General features: G+C 42.3%; 1 protein-coding gene across 6 annotated transcripts in view; it reads right to left on the bottom strand.

Moving 5' to 3' along the window:
* The window catches only part of LOC137184728 (IQ motif and SEC7 domain-containing protein 1-like), a 93,848-nt gene that overhangs the window by 39,708 nt on the left and 34,495 nt on the right, over window positions 1-19,645 (bottom strand). The window contains exon 1 of one of the 6 annotated variants that reach the window (XM_067592680.1): window positions 15,316-15,454. The exons of 3 other annotated variants lie outside the window; for them this stretch is intronic. In XM_067592680.1, the coding sequence (XP_067448781.1) occupies window positions 15,316-15,434 (119 nt within the window). In that variant the 5' untranslated portion in view covers window positions 15,435-15,454. Of the gene's footprint in view, window positions 1-3,348; window positions 3,791-6,109; window positions 6,893-15,315; window positions 15,455-19,645 lie in introns of those variants that run through there. 2 more of the 6 variants (XM_067592683.1, XM_067592682.1) reach the window with 2 other exon arrangements.

Raw genomic sequence — 19,645 nt, 5'->3', positions numbered from 1 at the left:
CCCCACTGATCACAAAGAGAAGAGCAGAGGCAACACATATTTTGGCCCCTTGCTTTAATCATAGTGTACATATAATATGTACAAAAATGAAGACTGGGAGACTGGGAGAAGAGAAACATGACAATTTCTCCTAACGTATGCATGTTTATTTGTGCTGTATGCATTTTCCTCATCAGACACCTCAGTAAATATCCTGATCATGAAAAGTGCTCTCTCTAGAAGGTGGCATTCTTGTGCATTAGAGTAAACAAACTGGCTTCTTCAGATGATTAGCATTTCAAAAGCTGTACAGCTTAACATGAGCAGTGTAGATACTGCAGCACAGGCAATGCTTGCAAATATATTCTCCCATAATGTTGCAACCCTGCAGCAATACGACGTGATCAGACAGTGAGACTGTAGTTTATTCATAAGAATTTCCCTCATGGACATTAGCCTATTTATTACTGTCATGATCAGATGTCCTTTCAGCAAAACAAGGGAGGCAAACTATTATAGAGAGAACTATTATTCTTAAATGTAATATAAGGGTAATATAAAGAGGAGGAAAAAAAACTATCTTCCCACACAATGCTGATGTCCCTCTGGGAGAGACACAAGTGTAAATTATTCAGAGGTTTGGACACTGACTGCAACTTAAGCATAGATCAGAAAAAGCCTGTGTGCATATAAAGTGCTTTAGATGTCAGATAAACCAAAGCACAAAGACGCATCAAGCTCTTTTTCTGGTCATGGCTACTAAATAAAAAAATAAAACAAGCTTAATGATGCATCCCCACTGTGGAAGCCTGCCCATGGAAATAGCCAGAGGATACAGATTCTTGCAGTGTAAACCTATTTTCCGCTAGATAAGCATTTGGACATGCATGAAAAATAAAATTTACAAACAGGTGAGCGGAAATATGCTGAATCAACTATGAGCACCTACATTTGGACTTGGCACCACTTTGAGTGATTATGGTCCAATTCAACTGATGAATACTATAATTACAAGAGGAACAATATTATGAATTTGGATCTACTCAGAACCAATGTCACAAGCAGGAAAAACATTCAATTTTACTTTTAAGAGCTAACTGCAACTTGAGAACCACCATAACAACCTCTTCGCATCTCCATCATCATGGCATTTCTGACCAGAATACGGCTTCCATCCTAGACACGTCTAAGCTTTTCCACCCTGGAGAGTATTTTTTCACTCACCACAGCACAGTGGAACTGCAAGCTCGCTTTGGCAGGTTCCTACTTTTCCATTACAAGCAGTTCCTCTCAACCCCCCCCCAAAAAAAGACCTCACTTGTTATATAGCCAGCGTACCAAAGCAGGGGACCGACAAAGCAGTCAGTGCCTGCTCTCATTTGATCTACGTGCATGATGTTAAATCAGCTGCTCTCCAGCAGGAGTTCCTGTTCAGACCAACACCAATTTATGTTAATGTCCTGTTGGAGCCATTTACCTACCATGAAGCAGTGCAGTTCTGTCAGGAGGTGTTTAATATCCTAGTTCATTCACAAGAGACTCCACAGAGCTTCCTCCTGTACTCCGGCCCATGGAAATCCACTATGGGACAAGGATGCACCAGTGACAAGCTCCAGATCTACATGCATTAAATAAGTAATGCAGTCGTTGCGCTCTCTGACACAGAACAAGAGACAGATCAGATGTACCCTGGTTTCTACGGTGTCACTGCTACAGGATTCCTGTTTTAGAAACACATTGTATCACCTTGTTACTTTAATCCCTCAGACATTTAGTAAGTTAGCATGAATGCATTCAGGATGTCTACACCTTTCTTCATTGGCTCAAAAATATAGTTTTATTTGTTTCTCACACCATGTACCATGCAGGAAAATAGGAAGGGATGGGAATACAAAAGGATAGACAGCAAAGGGAGGCAAGAATTTAAGGAGTGGAGGAGCAAGAAGCAGCTTAATTTGGGAGGTTATTGACTAAAGTAAGGTAAATGACTAGATAATGGTATAAAAATGCCCAACCAATAAATTGTCTGGCCAATATTTTCCTGTGACATTAGCTTATAGCATACGAAAGTGACCCAAGAATTCCCAGAAGCCATCAATACAACAAGAGTTGGGTGTAGTTGTTGGATTTGCAGCTGGGTAGCGTACGCCTACAGCTTTGTGAAACTAAAACTGGGACTGAAAGAGAGAAGATTCACCACTGTAGAAGAAATCCAGGAAAAAACACAGAGGCTTCTGGACATGATGACAAAAGATGACTACAGGAAATGTTTCCATGAATGGGAGAAGTGCTGGAACAAGTGTATCGCATCTCAAGGGGAGTACTTTGAAGGGGGTTAGAAAGGTACTATTGAGAGGTTTATAAGGACAGACAGGACAGGAAGTTTCTTTTTCAACTGTAAAATGTCCCAATTAGTACATATATTATCACAACTCTTAAATAACCAGGTTTATGTTATGTGTTTTTGTTAAAATCAACTGATATTGTTATCAGGTTTTCAATCTCTCCAAAATCTATATTGCTATCCGCCCTAAAAATCCAGTATGGGTCAGACTCTAATGTTTGTGTAATATGTTCAGTAGTATGTATATACTGTATGTTTAGGTTGATGACCGACATAATGTCTGGGAGCCTTCCTCCAGTGTGATTTTATTCATTTATGTATGATCTGAAAAAGAATAATGGTGACAAAAGTCAAAAAGCAGTTAAGGGAGAGGCCTGTATGTTTGGACATTTGGAGTGACATAAGTAGAAAAGAACTTTTCCCTTCAGGCTCCATATCTATAATCAAGTGACAGGTTGAATGTCATAGAAAGGTACAAAGGAAGAGACAAAATGAATCATTCAATTCATCACATAATCTCGTCACTATGGACTTTGAATAATGTAAGGAGGAAAGAAAATCTTCTCTACATTATATAGAAGAATAGATATCTTTGTGCTGGTTTCTGTGTTCATTCAGAGAGAGATTTGAATACTGTATGTAAGAGGACATTCATGCTTTACACCTCTACGGTAAGACAAAGATAAGTGATAAAAAGGCTTAAGACAGATGAAAAAAGAATGACCAGATTATTCTTAAGTCTTTATTATCAAAGACATGTCCTTGATAGAGCAGACAGCCCTGAAAGACCTTGAAAATGTCTTTACTGTTCCCTGTCTGCCTTCTGCCTTTTCAACCAGTGATAATATATTTCCATGGTTCTGGAAAGGAAACCACCAAGCTTGAGCATATAGACAGGAATGTTATTTGATCAGTCAGACGTCAGAAATATCTGCACAGACTGCTGCGGTCAGTCGAAAAAACAACCACCACTTATACTGCAGGCCACTCTCATCCACACTGGTTTATGCCAGATGGTCTCCTACCTTATAGTTCGGCTAGAAATGCAGTACTTCCACATCGCATTCCACACGGCAGTGACATCACCGGAGGCATCGGACATGCCCGAAAAAAATGTGCATGGCACAAAGAGGAAGTTTCAAAAAAGTTTCAAAAACACAAAACTGCAGCAACTCCCCCTAAAGAAGCCAGAAGAAGTACAGTCTGTGCTCACTCCCTTCTCGACCACAAATTACACCCCACATCCTTCACTTTCCATAGAAAACCCACAGAGAAATTCATTCTTTCGCTGCTAAAGTTACTTTGTCTGTGCCTTTTAGAAGCTCTCCCTGCCCTAGTTTATGTTGGGCTCAGAGTTGCTGCCCAAGCAAGCAGCCTGATGACCAAGTAAGGTAAAGGCCCAGTACGTATAGCAGAAGAAAATCATCCCTCTTCTTAACAAAAGCTCTCCACCCACAACGAACCACACACCAGCCCTCTTTCCCCTCTCTGCAGACACCCCTTCCCTTTTTGTTCCTTTTTCTTCTGTCCAATGCAATCTTTGACTCATCAGCTGCTCCCAAGATGCTCCCCAGTGGTGATGGGCAGGGCCTGTGTTGTGTTTTTGATGTGTGCTTGTGTTTATGTGGATGTGACTTTAACAGCGCAAGATAGGAAAATAGAGTGATAGAGATAGACGGAGAGATAGAGAGAGCACGGGAGAGTTTTCAGTATTTGTGTGTATGGTAATACTTGGGCTTGTGTCCAACAATCACACTGCTCTCAATGGGAAGGCAACGCAGGAGGGAGGGTGAACCCCAGTTCAGCAGCTGGGAGAGGCTGTTTTGAGTTACTACACTAACCTTGCTTTAACAACAAGCTCTCAGTCCTAGGATACAATCTGACTATGTTACACTGAAGCTTGAGCAATGTAATGAGTTACGCCCAATGACCATGATATTCCAGTAACTCTGTGGAATTGGACACATAATGAGCTGTTCAGAGTGTGTGAGAAAAAAAACAAAACAATCATCCTAAATAATTCCAACAACCACTGAGTCAGACTGAGATCAGCTGTTAGCAGACGATTTAATGATTTAGTCAGAAGTCTGTGATTTGAAACACTAAAAATACTCAAGAAGAAGATAAAAACAGACTAAAAAAGGCGATTATAATACTAAAGTCATGTGTTACTGATGCTGCACCTACAGCTGGGGGGGATTCCCTAGAGCCTGCGTTCAGAGACGTTGCCAGCTAAATCGGTGATGCATTATTAATAAATCATGGACATACTGTATTCCTCACCTTCAGAATACTAACGCTTATGACAAACTGCGTATTTATATGTGTGTGAATGCATTAGCATATAGAGATGTAACAGACGGCATGAATTTCACAGATCCTGTATCGGTGTCTTCACACCGCGGCTCGTTTGTGATTCAGACATCAAACATCTGCATGGCGGGACGCGCATGAAGGAAACCTCTGCAAACATTAGCGGTTAGATCTATCTGATGTGCTGTAGCAGGAGGGAACTGGACCAAAATATTGTAGCTGAATATAACGGCAGATTCTTGTCTGACAACTGCAAAACTAAGGATCTAAACTGTGTTGTATAAGAGGAGGGTAACAATTCTGAGGAACTTCAGTCACTCTGAAGCTGAAATTGCAGCTTGAAATACATGTGAGATTATAGAGTATCAGACATTTGGTAGAGTGAGGAAAAAGTGAAACCACACAAATGTTTAAGCCCTTCATCATCATCATCACGGAAAAAACATTCCTGCTTTTCTTGACATTTCCAGGAAATAATGGTTGCTTTGCATAAACAGGCTCAACATGCATCTCAGTTTGAGGAGCTGGTGTGTCTTTCATGGAGTGTGGAGCATCAGATATCTGTCGTGATAGGCAATAAAAGACATGAGAGGTTTTTTATGGACTCAACACAGCAGCAGGGGGATGGGGCATGTAATTTACACAGTGTGAGAGAGGAGTGTGCACCTTTTTAACATACCTGGAAACTGTGAGACACAAACGTCTACATGTCTTCCTCTAATATGATGAATTCAAATCAAAGGAAACCACGATCCTCAAGATGTTATATATCTTGCACCCTCTGATTTACCGCTGTGATTTACTGTTTGAAGTGTCACCAAAAGGCATTAAATCTAATCTGACGACATGATTGGCATGTTGTGGTGAAAGCAGAACAAACCTCAAAACACATTATAGATCCATACAGTAAAATATAGATTTCTTTGCCAACCTTGATGCGAGCTGCAAAGCTACACTCAGTAATCAGTCATAGATTATGCAGTAGGTGAAAGGTGAACAGGGAGAGGTCCCAGTGGAAAAGAGACGAATAAATTCAGTCAGAGCCAGCTCATCTCCTTCTTTTCAGCAGTGCCAACGCTAAACAGACAACCGACACAAACAAGATCATTCAAAGTGCCAAGTTACTTAACCAAGTGCTTCTACAAAATAACAGACGTAACCTGGTTTGCGCTGGGAAATTGATCACGGTTCAGCCAGCTAGCACGCCCCTGAGTAATGTCTCTCTCAGTTCAGCCAGTATGTCAGCTTGTAGATTCCAGCACCACAACAGTTTCTCTATCAATCACTTGAAGTAATTCTAGAGTCTGTTTTAAAACATACTGATTTGCTTAATGTTGGAAGCACTTCAACAGAGGCACCAACATCAACAAGCTGACAGCGCTCTGTGATAATTATGAGTTGTTCAAAACACATAGCACAAAGAGTACAAAAATGATCTACGCCAAACATGACTGCAGCCATCTTTAAACATACCTCTTATAAAAGTTGTTGTGTGGGTGCAAACACAGCACATGCCAGTAATCCAGGCAAAAGGCTTTGAACTTCCACATCCTCAGCTCAGACAATCAACAGGGCAGAACAGCAGCAAGAACATTAAAAGGCGCCATGGCACCAGACGCACAGAACCCTGCTCATTTCTTCAGCCAGTGAATCCCTGGCATGGACGTTGGGTTACGTCTGTCCTCCTCTGGAGCTCAAGCCTCGTCACTGCCACTGGATGACAGCCGGAGTGGTTTTAACCCGCCCAGAACAACCACATCACTCCTGGACCTGTCTCGGTCATCACCAACCCAGAAAGCCAGGCCTATCAGGAACCCTCTAGGATTGATTTGGACCAAGTATTAATGCTTGGGATCCACCACCCAAAAGAAGCTCTATAGTGGCTGCTTCGGCTCTGTTTAGCTCTTATCCAGGTCAGTCAGTCTGTCCTCTGTGCCGGTCCCTCCACACAGTGCGTCAGCCCTGGATCCTCTGAGACATCATGGCTACAGACGAAGCTCTGCACCGCTCCAGCAGGCACAGGTACTGGAATGTATAGGAGCTCAGGTAAGAGGAGGTATCCTCTAAAAACTCACTCATCGCTTGTTTGAACAGGCACAGACTCAACAGGGATCATCAATGGCCTCCCTCTGCTTCTGTCTCCTCCTCTGCTGCAAGAACAAACTTTCTAATGAGTGTGGCTCCTTCTTAAGCCTAACATCATCCTTTTTCCTCTCTTTCCTCCTTCCTCCAGTGGAATTCTGAACCTTCTCTCCTCCTATCTCTGCCCCCTTCTCCCTCTTGCTCTCTCTGTCTCCCTCTCCCTCTTACAGCCACTGCCATCCACACAGGACCTCCCAGAAATGTGCCGATTCCGGTTGCTGGGCAACACTACCGTACTACTGAAGCTTCAAATGGAAGCTTAGCAGAGAAGCCCGCGATTGGTCGGCTTTTCATGCTGGGAGGGGCTGCTGCAATGTTGTATGACCACATGAGTTTATACACATGCTTTGTTCAAATAAATATGAGCTTCAAGCACTCTCATGTTTTGTTAGTGTCTAATAAAGGAAATACTGCATTGTTTGACTCATCAAGGTCATGAAAGCGTTACAGAAAACACAACAGCAACACGATTTATTGAGCAAATGCTCAGTTATAGCCAACAGAGTGATTCATGAAGTGAATTAAAAAGCAAGGCTGAGATGATGTATGAATGGTGCACTGGCAGAGGTATGCAGAAATATCTGTGTATAAAAGACCAGTTTGTTAAATTTGGATCAAAGAAGTGCATGTCTTAACACGAAGCATGTCAAAATGTGCTACTTAGAAGAGCCATAAGACTTAAGACATAAAATGTTGCTCTATTTTTCTTGCTAAAGGGGGGGGGGTTGCATTCGAACACAAGCACAGTGCTGTTCTTTCTCTGCCTGAGATGCAGTGCCACGCTGCAGTGCCACCCGGTCCTAGCAGTCATGGGAAAGGGGTGTGGAGGGGCCTCTCATAAATATTCAGCCACTGGCAGTGTCCAAACACGCAAACACTGAAAATACTGCATATTTACACAAACAAGCAGACTCGCATATGCAAGCACAAACACGCAAATAGACAAGCACGCACAAATATGTGTGTATATTACACATTAACACACTAATTGGGATAGTTAGATCTGTTGACAAGTGATCTCCACATGACTCTTTTCACACAGCTCCTGGCACAATATGGCCTTATTCTGTTTTTTCCAGCCAAGATATAGAAAGGCCAGAACGACACAAAGGCTATACTGAGAGCATGTGTGAACAGCAGGGAAACTAAGGAATTAATTAATCTAAACAACCATTCATCAGCCTTTTGTCACAATTCAGGCCTCCTGATTTACACACATCTCACAGAAAGTGACCACACACTGACAGCATCTTTTATCTGTGCTCTTCATCTCAATTTGCCTTGATGTAAAATGGCAGCGAGTGAGTTAACATTTTACATTCTCCCTACGTAACTAGTGTGATTATCTTTTTGTTTTTTGAATGTCAGTGAAGTTTCACATCATTTGTTGGAAAGTAAAGACGCATTTAGAGCAGATTAGCACATAACATTTAGAAAAAGAGGCCAACACAGGAGATAAAATCTACCAAGCACAATTAATGCCACAGTAAAAAGGTATAAGCGACTGCACTTAAAAATATTGTTTCCACTGTTTCCAAATGCATATTATTCCTGTTGCTCATCGTGATGATTTACTCATGTGGGTCATGCCAGATGGAGAACCCTTTTAGTTTCCTCTTTGTAATTCATGTGAAGTTGCTTTCAGTGGTAAGTGTGGGTGGAAACCCCACTGTTTCTGTGAACAGAACATGCTAGAGTCTGTCAAAGGCAAGGAAGAGCAATTATTGCAGTATTAACTGGCATGAAAGGCAGATGGCTTTGATTCAAACACACATGACAGGCTATTATTTGTTTTTTTGTAGGATAAAGAGCTGAGTAAGTGTGTCTATACACAAGCACAACAGGATATGATTTAGTGAGTTGATGGAGAGTTCAGCATGGCATGCATTGGCATGTCCGTTTTCATGGTGAGCTGGTATGCTTGCGCTAAAAGCTGCCTATTAAATGAAAGTTCTTTCCACTTATCACAATGCCTGCACGCAACCACCTACACCTTCGGTTTCACTGTGAGTTAACATGTTCAAGGTGTCAACATTTTTTGGGGATTTTGAAAGAGGTGTGGCAAAGAGGTGCAACGAATTATTCACCACCAATTATTTTATTTGAAAGACATTCTTACCTTTATTTCACCCATGAGTGGGAAGTAACAGAAAATACTGGAGAGAGGGAATAACGTGTTCCTTGATGGATTCAAACCTGGAATGTTGTGGTTACATGTTTTATGATAAGTGCCTCAACTGGGACTCTCCCAGCCACCATTACTCTCTTCCCCAACTTAGCGTATATACCCCAAAAAGCAATGTCAGCGCATTTCTGCAAAGGTCAGAGTCAAGGTCAAATGGGTCACACAAAGCCAACAAAACATGTGTTTGAAAGTCAGTATGTGTGTGTGAGAAGTACGGCAAGGCTTTAAAAATGACATATGACAAATCCTTCCTTCCTGTCTAAAATCCCAGTTGCATTACAAGTGAATCAAAATGAATCTACAATGTCTCTGAGATTCAAAAAGCTATAAAAGACGTATCTTCTCAGATATCCATCTCAGTAAATTACCTCATGCAAAAAGCTTTGTGACAAGATTTTATGGTCTCAATGTTGCTGCTGGTGAATAAGTGCACTGACATGGGCTTATATTGAGCATTACAGTGCAGGAACCCCACTTCTCCCTGGGATTGACCCTGTCAATCACTGATAAACTCCCCAAAGGATTTCACCATGACCTGCTCTGAGCTGGAGATACGCAGTCAATAAACACTTTAATAGAAAATGGACAGCTGCAGAAAATCATCTAGTCATCTGGTGTGTGAGAAGAGGGGAAACGGGGAGCTGAATGAAAAGAAGTGGACAGGGAGCCCTATTTAGGTTCGTAAAACACTCTGGAGAAACCATAAAGGAATGAGTACATTAAGCAGGGAAGATTATAAAGGACTGCAAGGGATCCAAAAGGTCTACCGACAAGAGATCTGTTTTGACAGTAACCTTAATTCAAACCCCTGAACCTTCGTCTGTCTTGCTAGGCCATTCCGCAAACTCATCCTTTTATAAGGGTGCCAAAGAAGAAATGTGGAGATAACATTATATATGATAATCGTCATAGATCATAGAAAACTGAGCTAAAAGTAAAAAAAAATCCAGATAAAGCCATTATTATAACTAGGATTTCATCAAGTATACAAGAAAACACAAGCTTGTACTGAAATCTGTGTGAAGGACAGCCAGTGTGAGAGGATGTCTTAGAAAAGTTCACCCCCTGGTGGCAGATTGGAGTAACTTCCATGCTTTCAGAGCTCAGGAGCCAATGAGCTGATGTGATCGGGGGAATGAGGAGCATGACAGGCATGTTGATTCACTCAGAGTAGTTCACCACAATGCATCATATTTATTTCTAATTTGTACCGCATCAGATAGGCATTCAGTAAGTGTGAGACCTTGGATTTCTGGTGAACAACTTCAACATCTCTACACAAAAACATGTATTTTTAGATCATTAAGACACAGTTTAGGATTAGTAAATGGAAACCGCTGTTTAAAACGGAACATCAGGATGATTTATGATGTCAGTTTACACTGTCAGACCTCAACTCTTTGCATATGTGTCTAACTGGTGTGCCACACAGTTCCACTTCCTCTTCTTTTTTATGCCGTTTGGGATAAAAACTAAAGTCCTGCAGTCAGCAGGGTGATGCCATTACAGGCGAAGAGGGAGGCGCAGAGGCTCAAGAGTATCTCACCAGCATGCTAGTTTATACTGCAGGGCAGATAATATCATTTAATATCATTTTACAGAGAAGCACTGGGGAGATAATCTTACATGAAAGTTACAGCGCAGTTTTGCATGAGCACAAGCTCTTGCATCACACACACTGTACAGTACAGCTGTTCAGCCGCCAGCCTGAAAGCAGCCATGTAGAAGATATGTGGAGGGAGAAAAAAAAAAGGACAGAATAGCAGAGAAGGAAAAGAAGGAGGGTGGAGGGGGTCAAAACCAGGAGGAGAGAAAGAAAGAGGCATGAAGGATGAGGAGAGGAGAGATCCATAATCACAACAGACTCACTCCTCCAGCTTTGGCTTTGCATTAAAGCAGAAAGCACAGGCGCAGACAAATAGCAAGGAGAAGAAAAAGAGGACAAAAGAGGGAGAGAAAATCTTCTGCGGCTGGCTGAAGGTAGATCCCATAGTCTTCTGTCTCTGCCAGCTATCTTGAAGGCCTTTTATATCCCGAGGCCAAGCAACAGAACGGATGGAGAGTGCTGTCTTCCCTGTCAAAGAGGGTACACTGAGACACAGGACCACCAGCACACAACAGCACAGTGCACATGTCCAACACAGCAGACTGTATTTGTCAAAACGTCACCACTCAAGACTACTATATAGGAGAAGAGATGATTTTTTTTTCTTCTTTAATAATCATATAAATGATACGGTTTGTTGAATAATGTGAGCTGGCTTATAACTGAGCTAGTGTTAACACATCACAATGATTCACCGTTTAAAATCCTTGATAGGATTAGCAGGTCTTGTATGAAGTAAGCAAATACAGCGCACACAGAAATTCCAGAGTCATGAAAGTGAAACACATGTACAGACAGAATACATAAGCCTGAGTCAGTCGGTATGCACTGCGGAGAAATGGCTTGAAGCGAGAAAGTTGCACCGTTTTGCCTATTATGAAACAGAAAACCCTAGAAATAAGAACTAACACACCAGATAACATGCTCAGTGATATCTTGGTATGCTTGTTATTATATAACATCACTGCTGATAAACATACCCTCATATCTGTTTTTAATTTTGCCAGAGGAACAAAATGTTCTGGAGATGCATCTTTTTCTGATGCACCCAACTCTCCTCTGTGCTGTCGCTTCTGACGCTGCTATTGGCAAAGGCAGGGGCTTATTATGGGCTGTTTTAAACCGCGGATGCATCAGCACTAGCTACTCCCCTGAGGAAACTTTAACTCGCTGAGATGTGCCCCTGAGAGCCCAACAGCTCCCGTTGGTTTGATAATCCTTACACATGGGCTGACACGGCTCCAGCTGCAAACTCAGCCACTGAAAACTCAGCGCCAGCCTGCAAATGTCCAGCTGCTGATGTTTTAGTGTGCAAATGACAGGCTTTGAGCTGACTGAGCACAGCCTGAGCCAAGTTTGTGCTATTTTGACAGAAGCCAAAATGCTACTGTAACACTGGTAGGACAAAAAAAAAAAAAAAAAAAAAGCTACAGCACATTGCTTGACTGATCTATGGTTGGAGCTATCTAACACCTGTGCTGTCAAAACACCTCAGTAAGGTGATTCTTCTTCTTTGATCCGTTCTACTCTGTTCATGATCTATTATTCTTTATTATTCTTTAATCTGCTCTATTCTAGTCTCTTCTGTCAGCACATCCTTATTGGTGCATAAGAGGAAATATCAGGGTGTTAATCTCCTGCTATCTGTCAAAGTCATTAAGAGGGGATCAAAGAGCTGATCAATAAATATCCTTGCTATAATGACTAAAGTCATAATCATGGAGCATTAATGGCTACAATCATGTCCACTTTACAGGAAGTCTGTAGTAATTTATGGCAGCTATCAGACAAGTGAAAAATCAAAGGCTTATTATGATGACAGGCCTGTGCATACATACAGCGTGTATCCCTGCTTTAACAAATGACTCACTCAGTTCTGTAGCATTATGCCCCCATCCAATGACGCTATATGAACTGACAGCGTGCTCTGTGCCAGCCCATGTGCTGGCAAAGCAACACATTGTATGCAGTTGTTCTCTTATGCAATAGCGGCATGCATCCTACATTTGGAGGCATATTCAGAGCTATGGTGGCAGTTGTCTTTGTGCACTCTCTCAGTCTGCAGACCTAGCACACTCTGCTGTCAAAGGCTCCGGCTCAAAGTAGAGGAATGTGCTGTCAGCTCTGGTGACGCACTCTCTTTTTCATCAGCACTGGCGTCACTTGAGCAGGGGCATTGCATTAAGACTCCCTCAGCCAATAATGGGGAGTAGGTATTCCGGCTTTATGGCATGAATGCCCTCTGAGAATGCGTGACATTATCTCAATGAAGGGTAAAGCCCATTGATGTTTATTAGCCACATTGTCCATTCAATGTTATATATTTAGTGTGTTGGGTAACGGAAAGCAATTGTTAATCCCAGAAAATAATCTACGCACAAATATCAAACCTCCTGAGTGGTGATGTCACGGAAGAGAGGGTTAACAAGCATTTGGTTTTGAAAATAGACATACACATCTCAACTCCATACATACCTTTCATAATCTGGAATTCCCATATTATTAGAAATAATACCTTTTTAAGGCATAAATCAGGTGAACAACTACTGAAAAACTGAGCAGGGCAGCAATAAAGGTGCAAAGTATTTACAGACCTATGACAAACACTAAACACACACGTCATAACCTCTCAGACAAAACCAACTCAATCATCATTACAGTGCGAATTTTTTGTACAGTTTCACAAAACATAATAAAATCTTGTTTTTCGCACCAAATGTCAATGTGATATTATAGTATTTCTCCCTGGCGTGTGCACCAGCTGTACATTCCTCCGCACCAGTTAACTGTATGACAACCAATTAACTAAATTCCTTGTCCTTGTGCTGAACACATGACGGCACTTTGACAAACCTGGTGTGAATAGATTTTATAAATGCCTCAGTTGCTCTTTCTTCAGCGTGCCTTGCATGCAGAGTTAGCTAGTGTGCTGGACTGAACAAAGCACACCTCACATCCTGTCGTATTTTACAATATTCAACCTAAGGCAACCTCTGCATCCCTTCAGGCCTGAGTAGTGAAGTGTAATGTGTTTAAAGGCCAAGGAAGCCTTCAACTAAGCTCAGGATATCCTGCTCTTAGCCTTCCAGTGTTGCAGGCACAATATTAGAATTCCAGAGGAATCGGGGCCTGCCAGCAATGATGAAATGACATTTACAACAGAACAGACTCATCCTGCTCCAGATACTCATTAAAGGAGTATTGGCCAGACACTGTGAGGCTCAGTCTGTTTGACAGAGAGTCAAGCCAACACATTAATGTCAATCTGAGGCACATCTCCTATGTCCCCTAACAGCAACAGCGGATTTTTCACAAAGTCATTGATTTGTACCGCACGTTCACCTTTCTGAGTTCTGCCCCTCGGCCCGGTCATGTGACTGTCTGTGGTTAAAGCTCTCCTTGGGCTAAAGCTGTAAGAAAACGAGGATCAGCTAAGCCTCTCAAGACCACAGACTCACACACACCATGTTCAATTGCTTATTATGCAACAGCAAAAATAGGAATGTTATCTTTAATCAAGCATGTAAAAAAACTATAATTGCTGGGACACTAAAGGAACTTGAGAATCTGAGGAATGTACTCGTGTATGGATGTGTGCTGTACACATGGAAACGAGGCAGAGATTTAATCCAGTCAATGGTAGGGGTAGATTGCCTGTGAAGGACCCAATGGAGACTTGTGAAGGTCTCATATTCATTAAAATGACTGATCCCTATGTATGGTATTAGATCATGACATGACAGGGTAATTCAGTTCAACGCTATGCACCAGCTGGTAAGTAGATGTGTGAAAGATGCATGTGTTCACATACATGTTTACCCTTACAGGGTTGCAAAGGAATCAAGGGTCCAAACTGATGCAGGCTAAATGCCACAAGAAGGAAAGCAAACTTAAATGTGGCTCTGCGGAGAAATAACATAGCAGAATGCTTATTCAGCTAAATTCTGTAGGTGTTGTGCACTAAGCGAGGGTGGATTGTGTGTACAGAGCATCATACAAAAAAATCAAAACCCTAACAAACTCCAAAAAACAACACAATTTAATTTTCTCCACCTTTCATCCCATCAGAACTGACATGATTCACTGAATGTAAGCTTTCCACTCTCAGCCAGTAGGACTCAACACCATCCCAAAAATAACAGCTCAGACCCAGCCGCATTTTACACACGCACGCACACACACACACACACACACACACACACACACACACATTGTACCAATCACACAGAAGAGCACACTCACACCCACAAATATACGGCAGGGAGCTGTGAGGAACTCATGTGCCCAGTCAGAGCTGTCACAGCATCATCCAGAAATGACTAATTTTTCCCAGCCACCCGAGGCTCTAAAACCGTCGCTCACATGACTCTGTTGTGATTTCAGTCATAATAGAAGGCTCGCTAATACAAAACACACTCCAGTTTCATCACTTTGTATCAAGACACATGGTTTTAATTAATCTCGTTGAAATCTTTTCATCCCATTCACACAAACATGTTCCACCTCGCCGCCCCTCCCCAGGAGGGAGATGTTGTTTACTAAGAGCACAGGAAGGGAACATGAGAGGACAGAGCAAGGTCTGGATGCCGTAAGTGACTCAGCATAGACACTGGAGAGGTAGACACCGAGTTTTCTACCGCCACCCACCCGATTGCTGTCTCCATGAATGAGTGCTACACCAGTACCGCCCAGGCAGGCGAGACCGTCTGCCCGTTCAACAGCATTCACACTAAACATGCTACTCACATGTCGTAGAGCCGGTAACCCATTGCAGAGCCTGGTCTGCTTGAGTGGGACCCGGGGTCTCGCGTTCGCCTGGGGTCCGTACTGCTCACCACAGCGCGCCACACGCTTGGTTTGTCCATCCTGTATGCTGGTCAATGGGACTCGACGGTGGGACGGCGTGCGCACACAGGCTCACTCACATTCACTCTCCCTCTCCCTCCCAGTCACAAACACAGGCTGCCAGAGAGCAGTGTGTGTGATGTAACAAGGAGCATCCAAGAGGCTGGCGGTGGGTAGGGGGGGGGGAGCTGATGATGGTGGTGGAGGAGGAGGAGGAGGAGGAGGGGTGTGTCATAGAGCCCAGAAGCTAAAGGAGCTGTATGTTAAGCACTGATGAGAAGCCTCTGTTTTACAGCATGGTGGATGGTGGGTATTTCTTTACTGGTACCAGTGCCGAGGGAGGCTGCCACTCCTAAATAAAAGCAAGAGGACAACCTGCGGGAGAGCTGCTGGGAGATTTTACCGCCTCTTATAAACACACAGACGCATCTGTGTGCACCTCTATCCACCCTCTTATCAGCTCTCAGTAGTACAGTCCTCAGCAAGGCCACACGATTGGCTCCTTGGTCTCCATAGAAACAGGAGGATGTGTCAGAGGTAGGGCTCATTATCATGCCTTTTCTCTCCCCTCCCTCCCATTTTGTTTTCACTCCCTCTCTCCTCTCTTTCTATCCCTCTCCTTCCCCATTTCTCTTCTTCTCACATATTCACCCCCTTCCACTCCCCCACCCCTCCTCTCCATCTTTCTCTCTTCTGGAATCAATGCACTTCTCTGTAGTGTCTTTCAAAACAGACGAGGCTTTCCAGTCTAATGAGGAATGGTGCAAACAGGTAAAGATGCTGCACAGCTCTGGTTAATTATATCTGCAGAAAAAAAACAAAAACAATACAGGACTAAAACAGAGATCGGATCATGGAAGCATATGAACATTCCAGAAACAATCAGCTGGGAAAACAGATTATTTGACGGAGGAGTTACAAACTGTGCCTCTACGGTTCTGGTCTTTATAATGCCAGACACACAAAGTTAGTGAAACTACTGTACGTGGCTTGCATAGATATTGCATCATGTACAAGTGATGCCAAATCCAGAAAGTAAGTGTGAAATATTAAGCAGAAATAAGGCAACATGATTGAAGATTCCATCTTAATTTAGGGAGAAATAGGTGCTGTGTTGGATATTGTGGAATATTCAGGTGCCTCTATTAGGAAATGGTGCTGTTGTTGAGACCTTCACCAGGTAACAGCATCCAAAGCAGGACGGTAGGCAGGCAGCAAAGTGTCTATGGAGACAAGCTCTCATCAGGACTTTATAAAGCCACACACACACACACACACACACACACAGAGTAGGCTAGGACAGAAACACTAGTCTAATGGCTTACGGTCTCCAGGGGAAGATGCATTTCATCCCGGGCAGACTCGATGGCACACAGCACTGTCGATGTATTGAGTGTTAACGCCAAGGTGACTAGTACTGTTAGACCTCTGTCTTTTTGTTAATGAACTTGTGTAGTAGCTAATTGCATATGTGCGTCATCTCATTGCAATTACATTGCTTATGTACCCTCTAATTATCAGGCACAAGTGCTTATCCCTCCAGCTCTGACATGCGCACGTCTTCACTGTGTCATTTGTGTGTTGAGCGCATGTGTGGCCATGTCGGTAGTGTGTTTTTGTACATCTGTGAATGCATCCTTGGTGTAATGTTTGACTCCAACACTGTCCAGTATATCCACAATCCCGTGCCAGATAACTAGCCAGACTGACTGTCATGAAATTTAAGTGTTCATGCTCGTCAGGAAACAGATCAATACTAATGTCTGTGGTGTAACCAGAGGACAAACCTCTTACATTTTGGACACTGCATGAGCTTTCCTTTTGTGCCACAATCAGGCCATGATATCCATTTTAAACACAAAATATCTCTGACAGATTGTTCATTCACAAGAAGATACACTAATGATTTTAAAGAGCCACAATTTCTTTTACAAACTTGAGGTTTTTAATCTCTACTAAAAAAGGCTCTGAGGCTAGCAGTAGAGCCGCAACTATTAGTTGATTAATTGATTAGTCAATCAACAGAAAATTAATCTGCAACTATTCTGATAATTGAATAATTGTTTAAATCTTTTTTTTAAGCAAATATGCCAAAAGGGCACATGCACAAACAGAGGAGCAGAGCAGCGAGCACGATGCTCTTTCAAATTGAAAAATAATCTTAAATTCATGGTTTCAGCAATACACTTTCTTGCAGAAAAGCTCAGGCTTTGATGCTCACACACGCACACACACACACACACATACGGAATAAAACTACAGGAACTGAGGTTAATATTTAAGATGCTATTATTTTCTGCTCTAGTGTGGCCCTGCACACACCAGGACATGTTGCTATGTGGCCTTTTTGATGTACAAATATTGCATGCATTGGCCTTCTTGTGCCAACCTCTCCGCTCTCCTCTGTCACCATATGGCCCCTTTTAATCCAGCTGGCCATGTGTGGTTCAAGTGGTGGGCTGTTGGGAGTGTAGCAGTAGGATTCTGTTCAGGAGTGTGTGCAGCACACGAAAATACACACAAAGCACAGATACACATACAGTATACTGTATGCACACATATAGAACACACATGTGGAAAGAAGGAGTGCAGGCTTTTAACTGTCATAGGAAACGCATACTGATGACTTCCAACCTAATTGCCTCACGTCTGTCCTCTGGAAAATGCAGCTAACTATGAAGCTCATAGAGTGAGCGTACATTCTCTAAATGCAAGAAAACCAGTTTGATGGCATGGCAGAGAAGCAGCAAAATGCCAACAGTCACTGGAGGAGGAGGAGGAGGAGGAGGAGGAGGAATGGGCATCTTCATTTGGGTCTTACATAGCTGAGAAAAACATAAAAAAAGAGCAGAGCTGGCGCTGGCTGAAATGTATTTGTTTTTACACTAGAGCCGACTAAAATCTAAAATCTGACAACAAGCTAGATAAGTGATTAATCATTTAATAACTTGTTAAGCAAAAGGGCTAAAAAATATACTGGTTCCAGTTTCCTAAATGTAAATATTAATTGGTTTTATTAGTTAGTAAATTGGGGGTTTTGGATTGTCAGTTGGACAGAACAAGACATATGAAGAGGTTGTCTTGGACTTGGGAAATTGTGATGGACATTTTTTAGTATTTTTTGATATTTTATAGACTGTAAATAAAAAAAAAATGAATCAGCAGATTGATCAGTAATGAAAATAATTGGTAGATGCAGGCCTATCATACATTTGCATTGTAAAAAAAAATTTAAAAGGCAAAATAAAATCTAAAACATTCAAGAACTGCTCAACTGGAATTGAAAATAACAGACTTCAGAATTTCCTGACATAGCTCATTTCTAGCTGAATTGGCTGTCAGTCTTAGATGATATAAAGACAGATACCAGAGATATACAACTGCTGGAGGTCACAAAACAGTAAGTTCTGTACACTTGGAACATCTCAAAACTGATGCAGCACTTTATTCCCATCAAAGTGCATTCTGTTTTTCCTCTTCTTAGGTCAGCTAGCTTCTTTGGATCTTATCAAGCTTTAACGAGAGAAAGTGCATGTTCAGAGCGCAGTGTTTTGTACGCGTCTGCACAATATGTAGGAACGACAGTGCTGGTGGAACTGTCTGTGCCGAACAGAAGGAAGCATTATTTTGTCCTCAGCTGAGCTGCACTGCAGGGGTCCCGTCTCTCTCTCTCTCATGAGGCTTCAGCCCACTTCAAACACATCAGAAGGGGAGAGAGAGAGAGAGAGAGAGAGAGAGAGAGAGAGACAAAGACAGAGACAAGAGGGAGAGAACACAGTCACCGCAGCACTAAGAGCTGCTGAACACAAGGTGGCAGTGCATCACCTCTTCTGCAGGAACAACGCCACCCTGATGAGATCAATAACATTACTGATGTTAAGGTTACAGTTAGGCACGGTGACAGAGATAGTGAGTTGTTTTTAAACCTGAACATGCACTAAATCCCAGGAACTAATCCCAAATTTGTATTGGTGATATGCTTTATCACAACAACTTCATAGTTATTGTAAAAAAAAGTCACAGCCCATGTTACCTACAGTTAGTTATTTCAGCTTTGTTATCTTCAGTTTTCAGTAACTTTCACTGATTAAAAATACACCTATAAACTTTTTGTTCCACAAAAACATTTTTCTAACCAATCCAATTAGTGTCAACAGCTGGAAAAACTGAACTCCCCTGAGACGGTGACCTCTCCACTCTGCTCTGGAGATGCGAGCTTTAGTTTCCGTGC

Source organism: Thunnus thynnus, chromosome 6 (genome assembly GCF_963924715.1).
Source record: "Thunnus thynnus chromosome 6, fThuThy2.1, whole genome shotgun sequence".
Classification (NCBI taxonomy): Eukaryota; Metazoa; Chordata; class Actinopteri; order Scombriformes; family Scombridae; genus Thunnus; species Thunnus thynnus.
The sequence above is the reverse complement of the archived record's forward strand: the minus strand, read 5'-3'. Positions and strand labels throughout refer to the sequence as shown.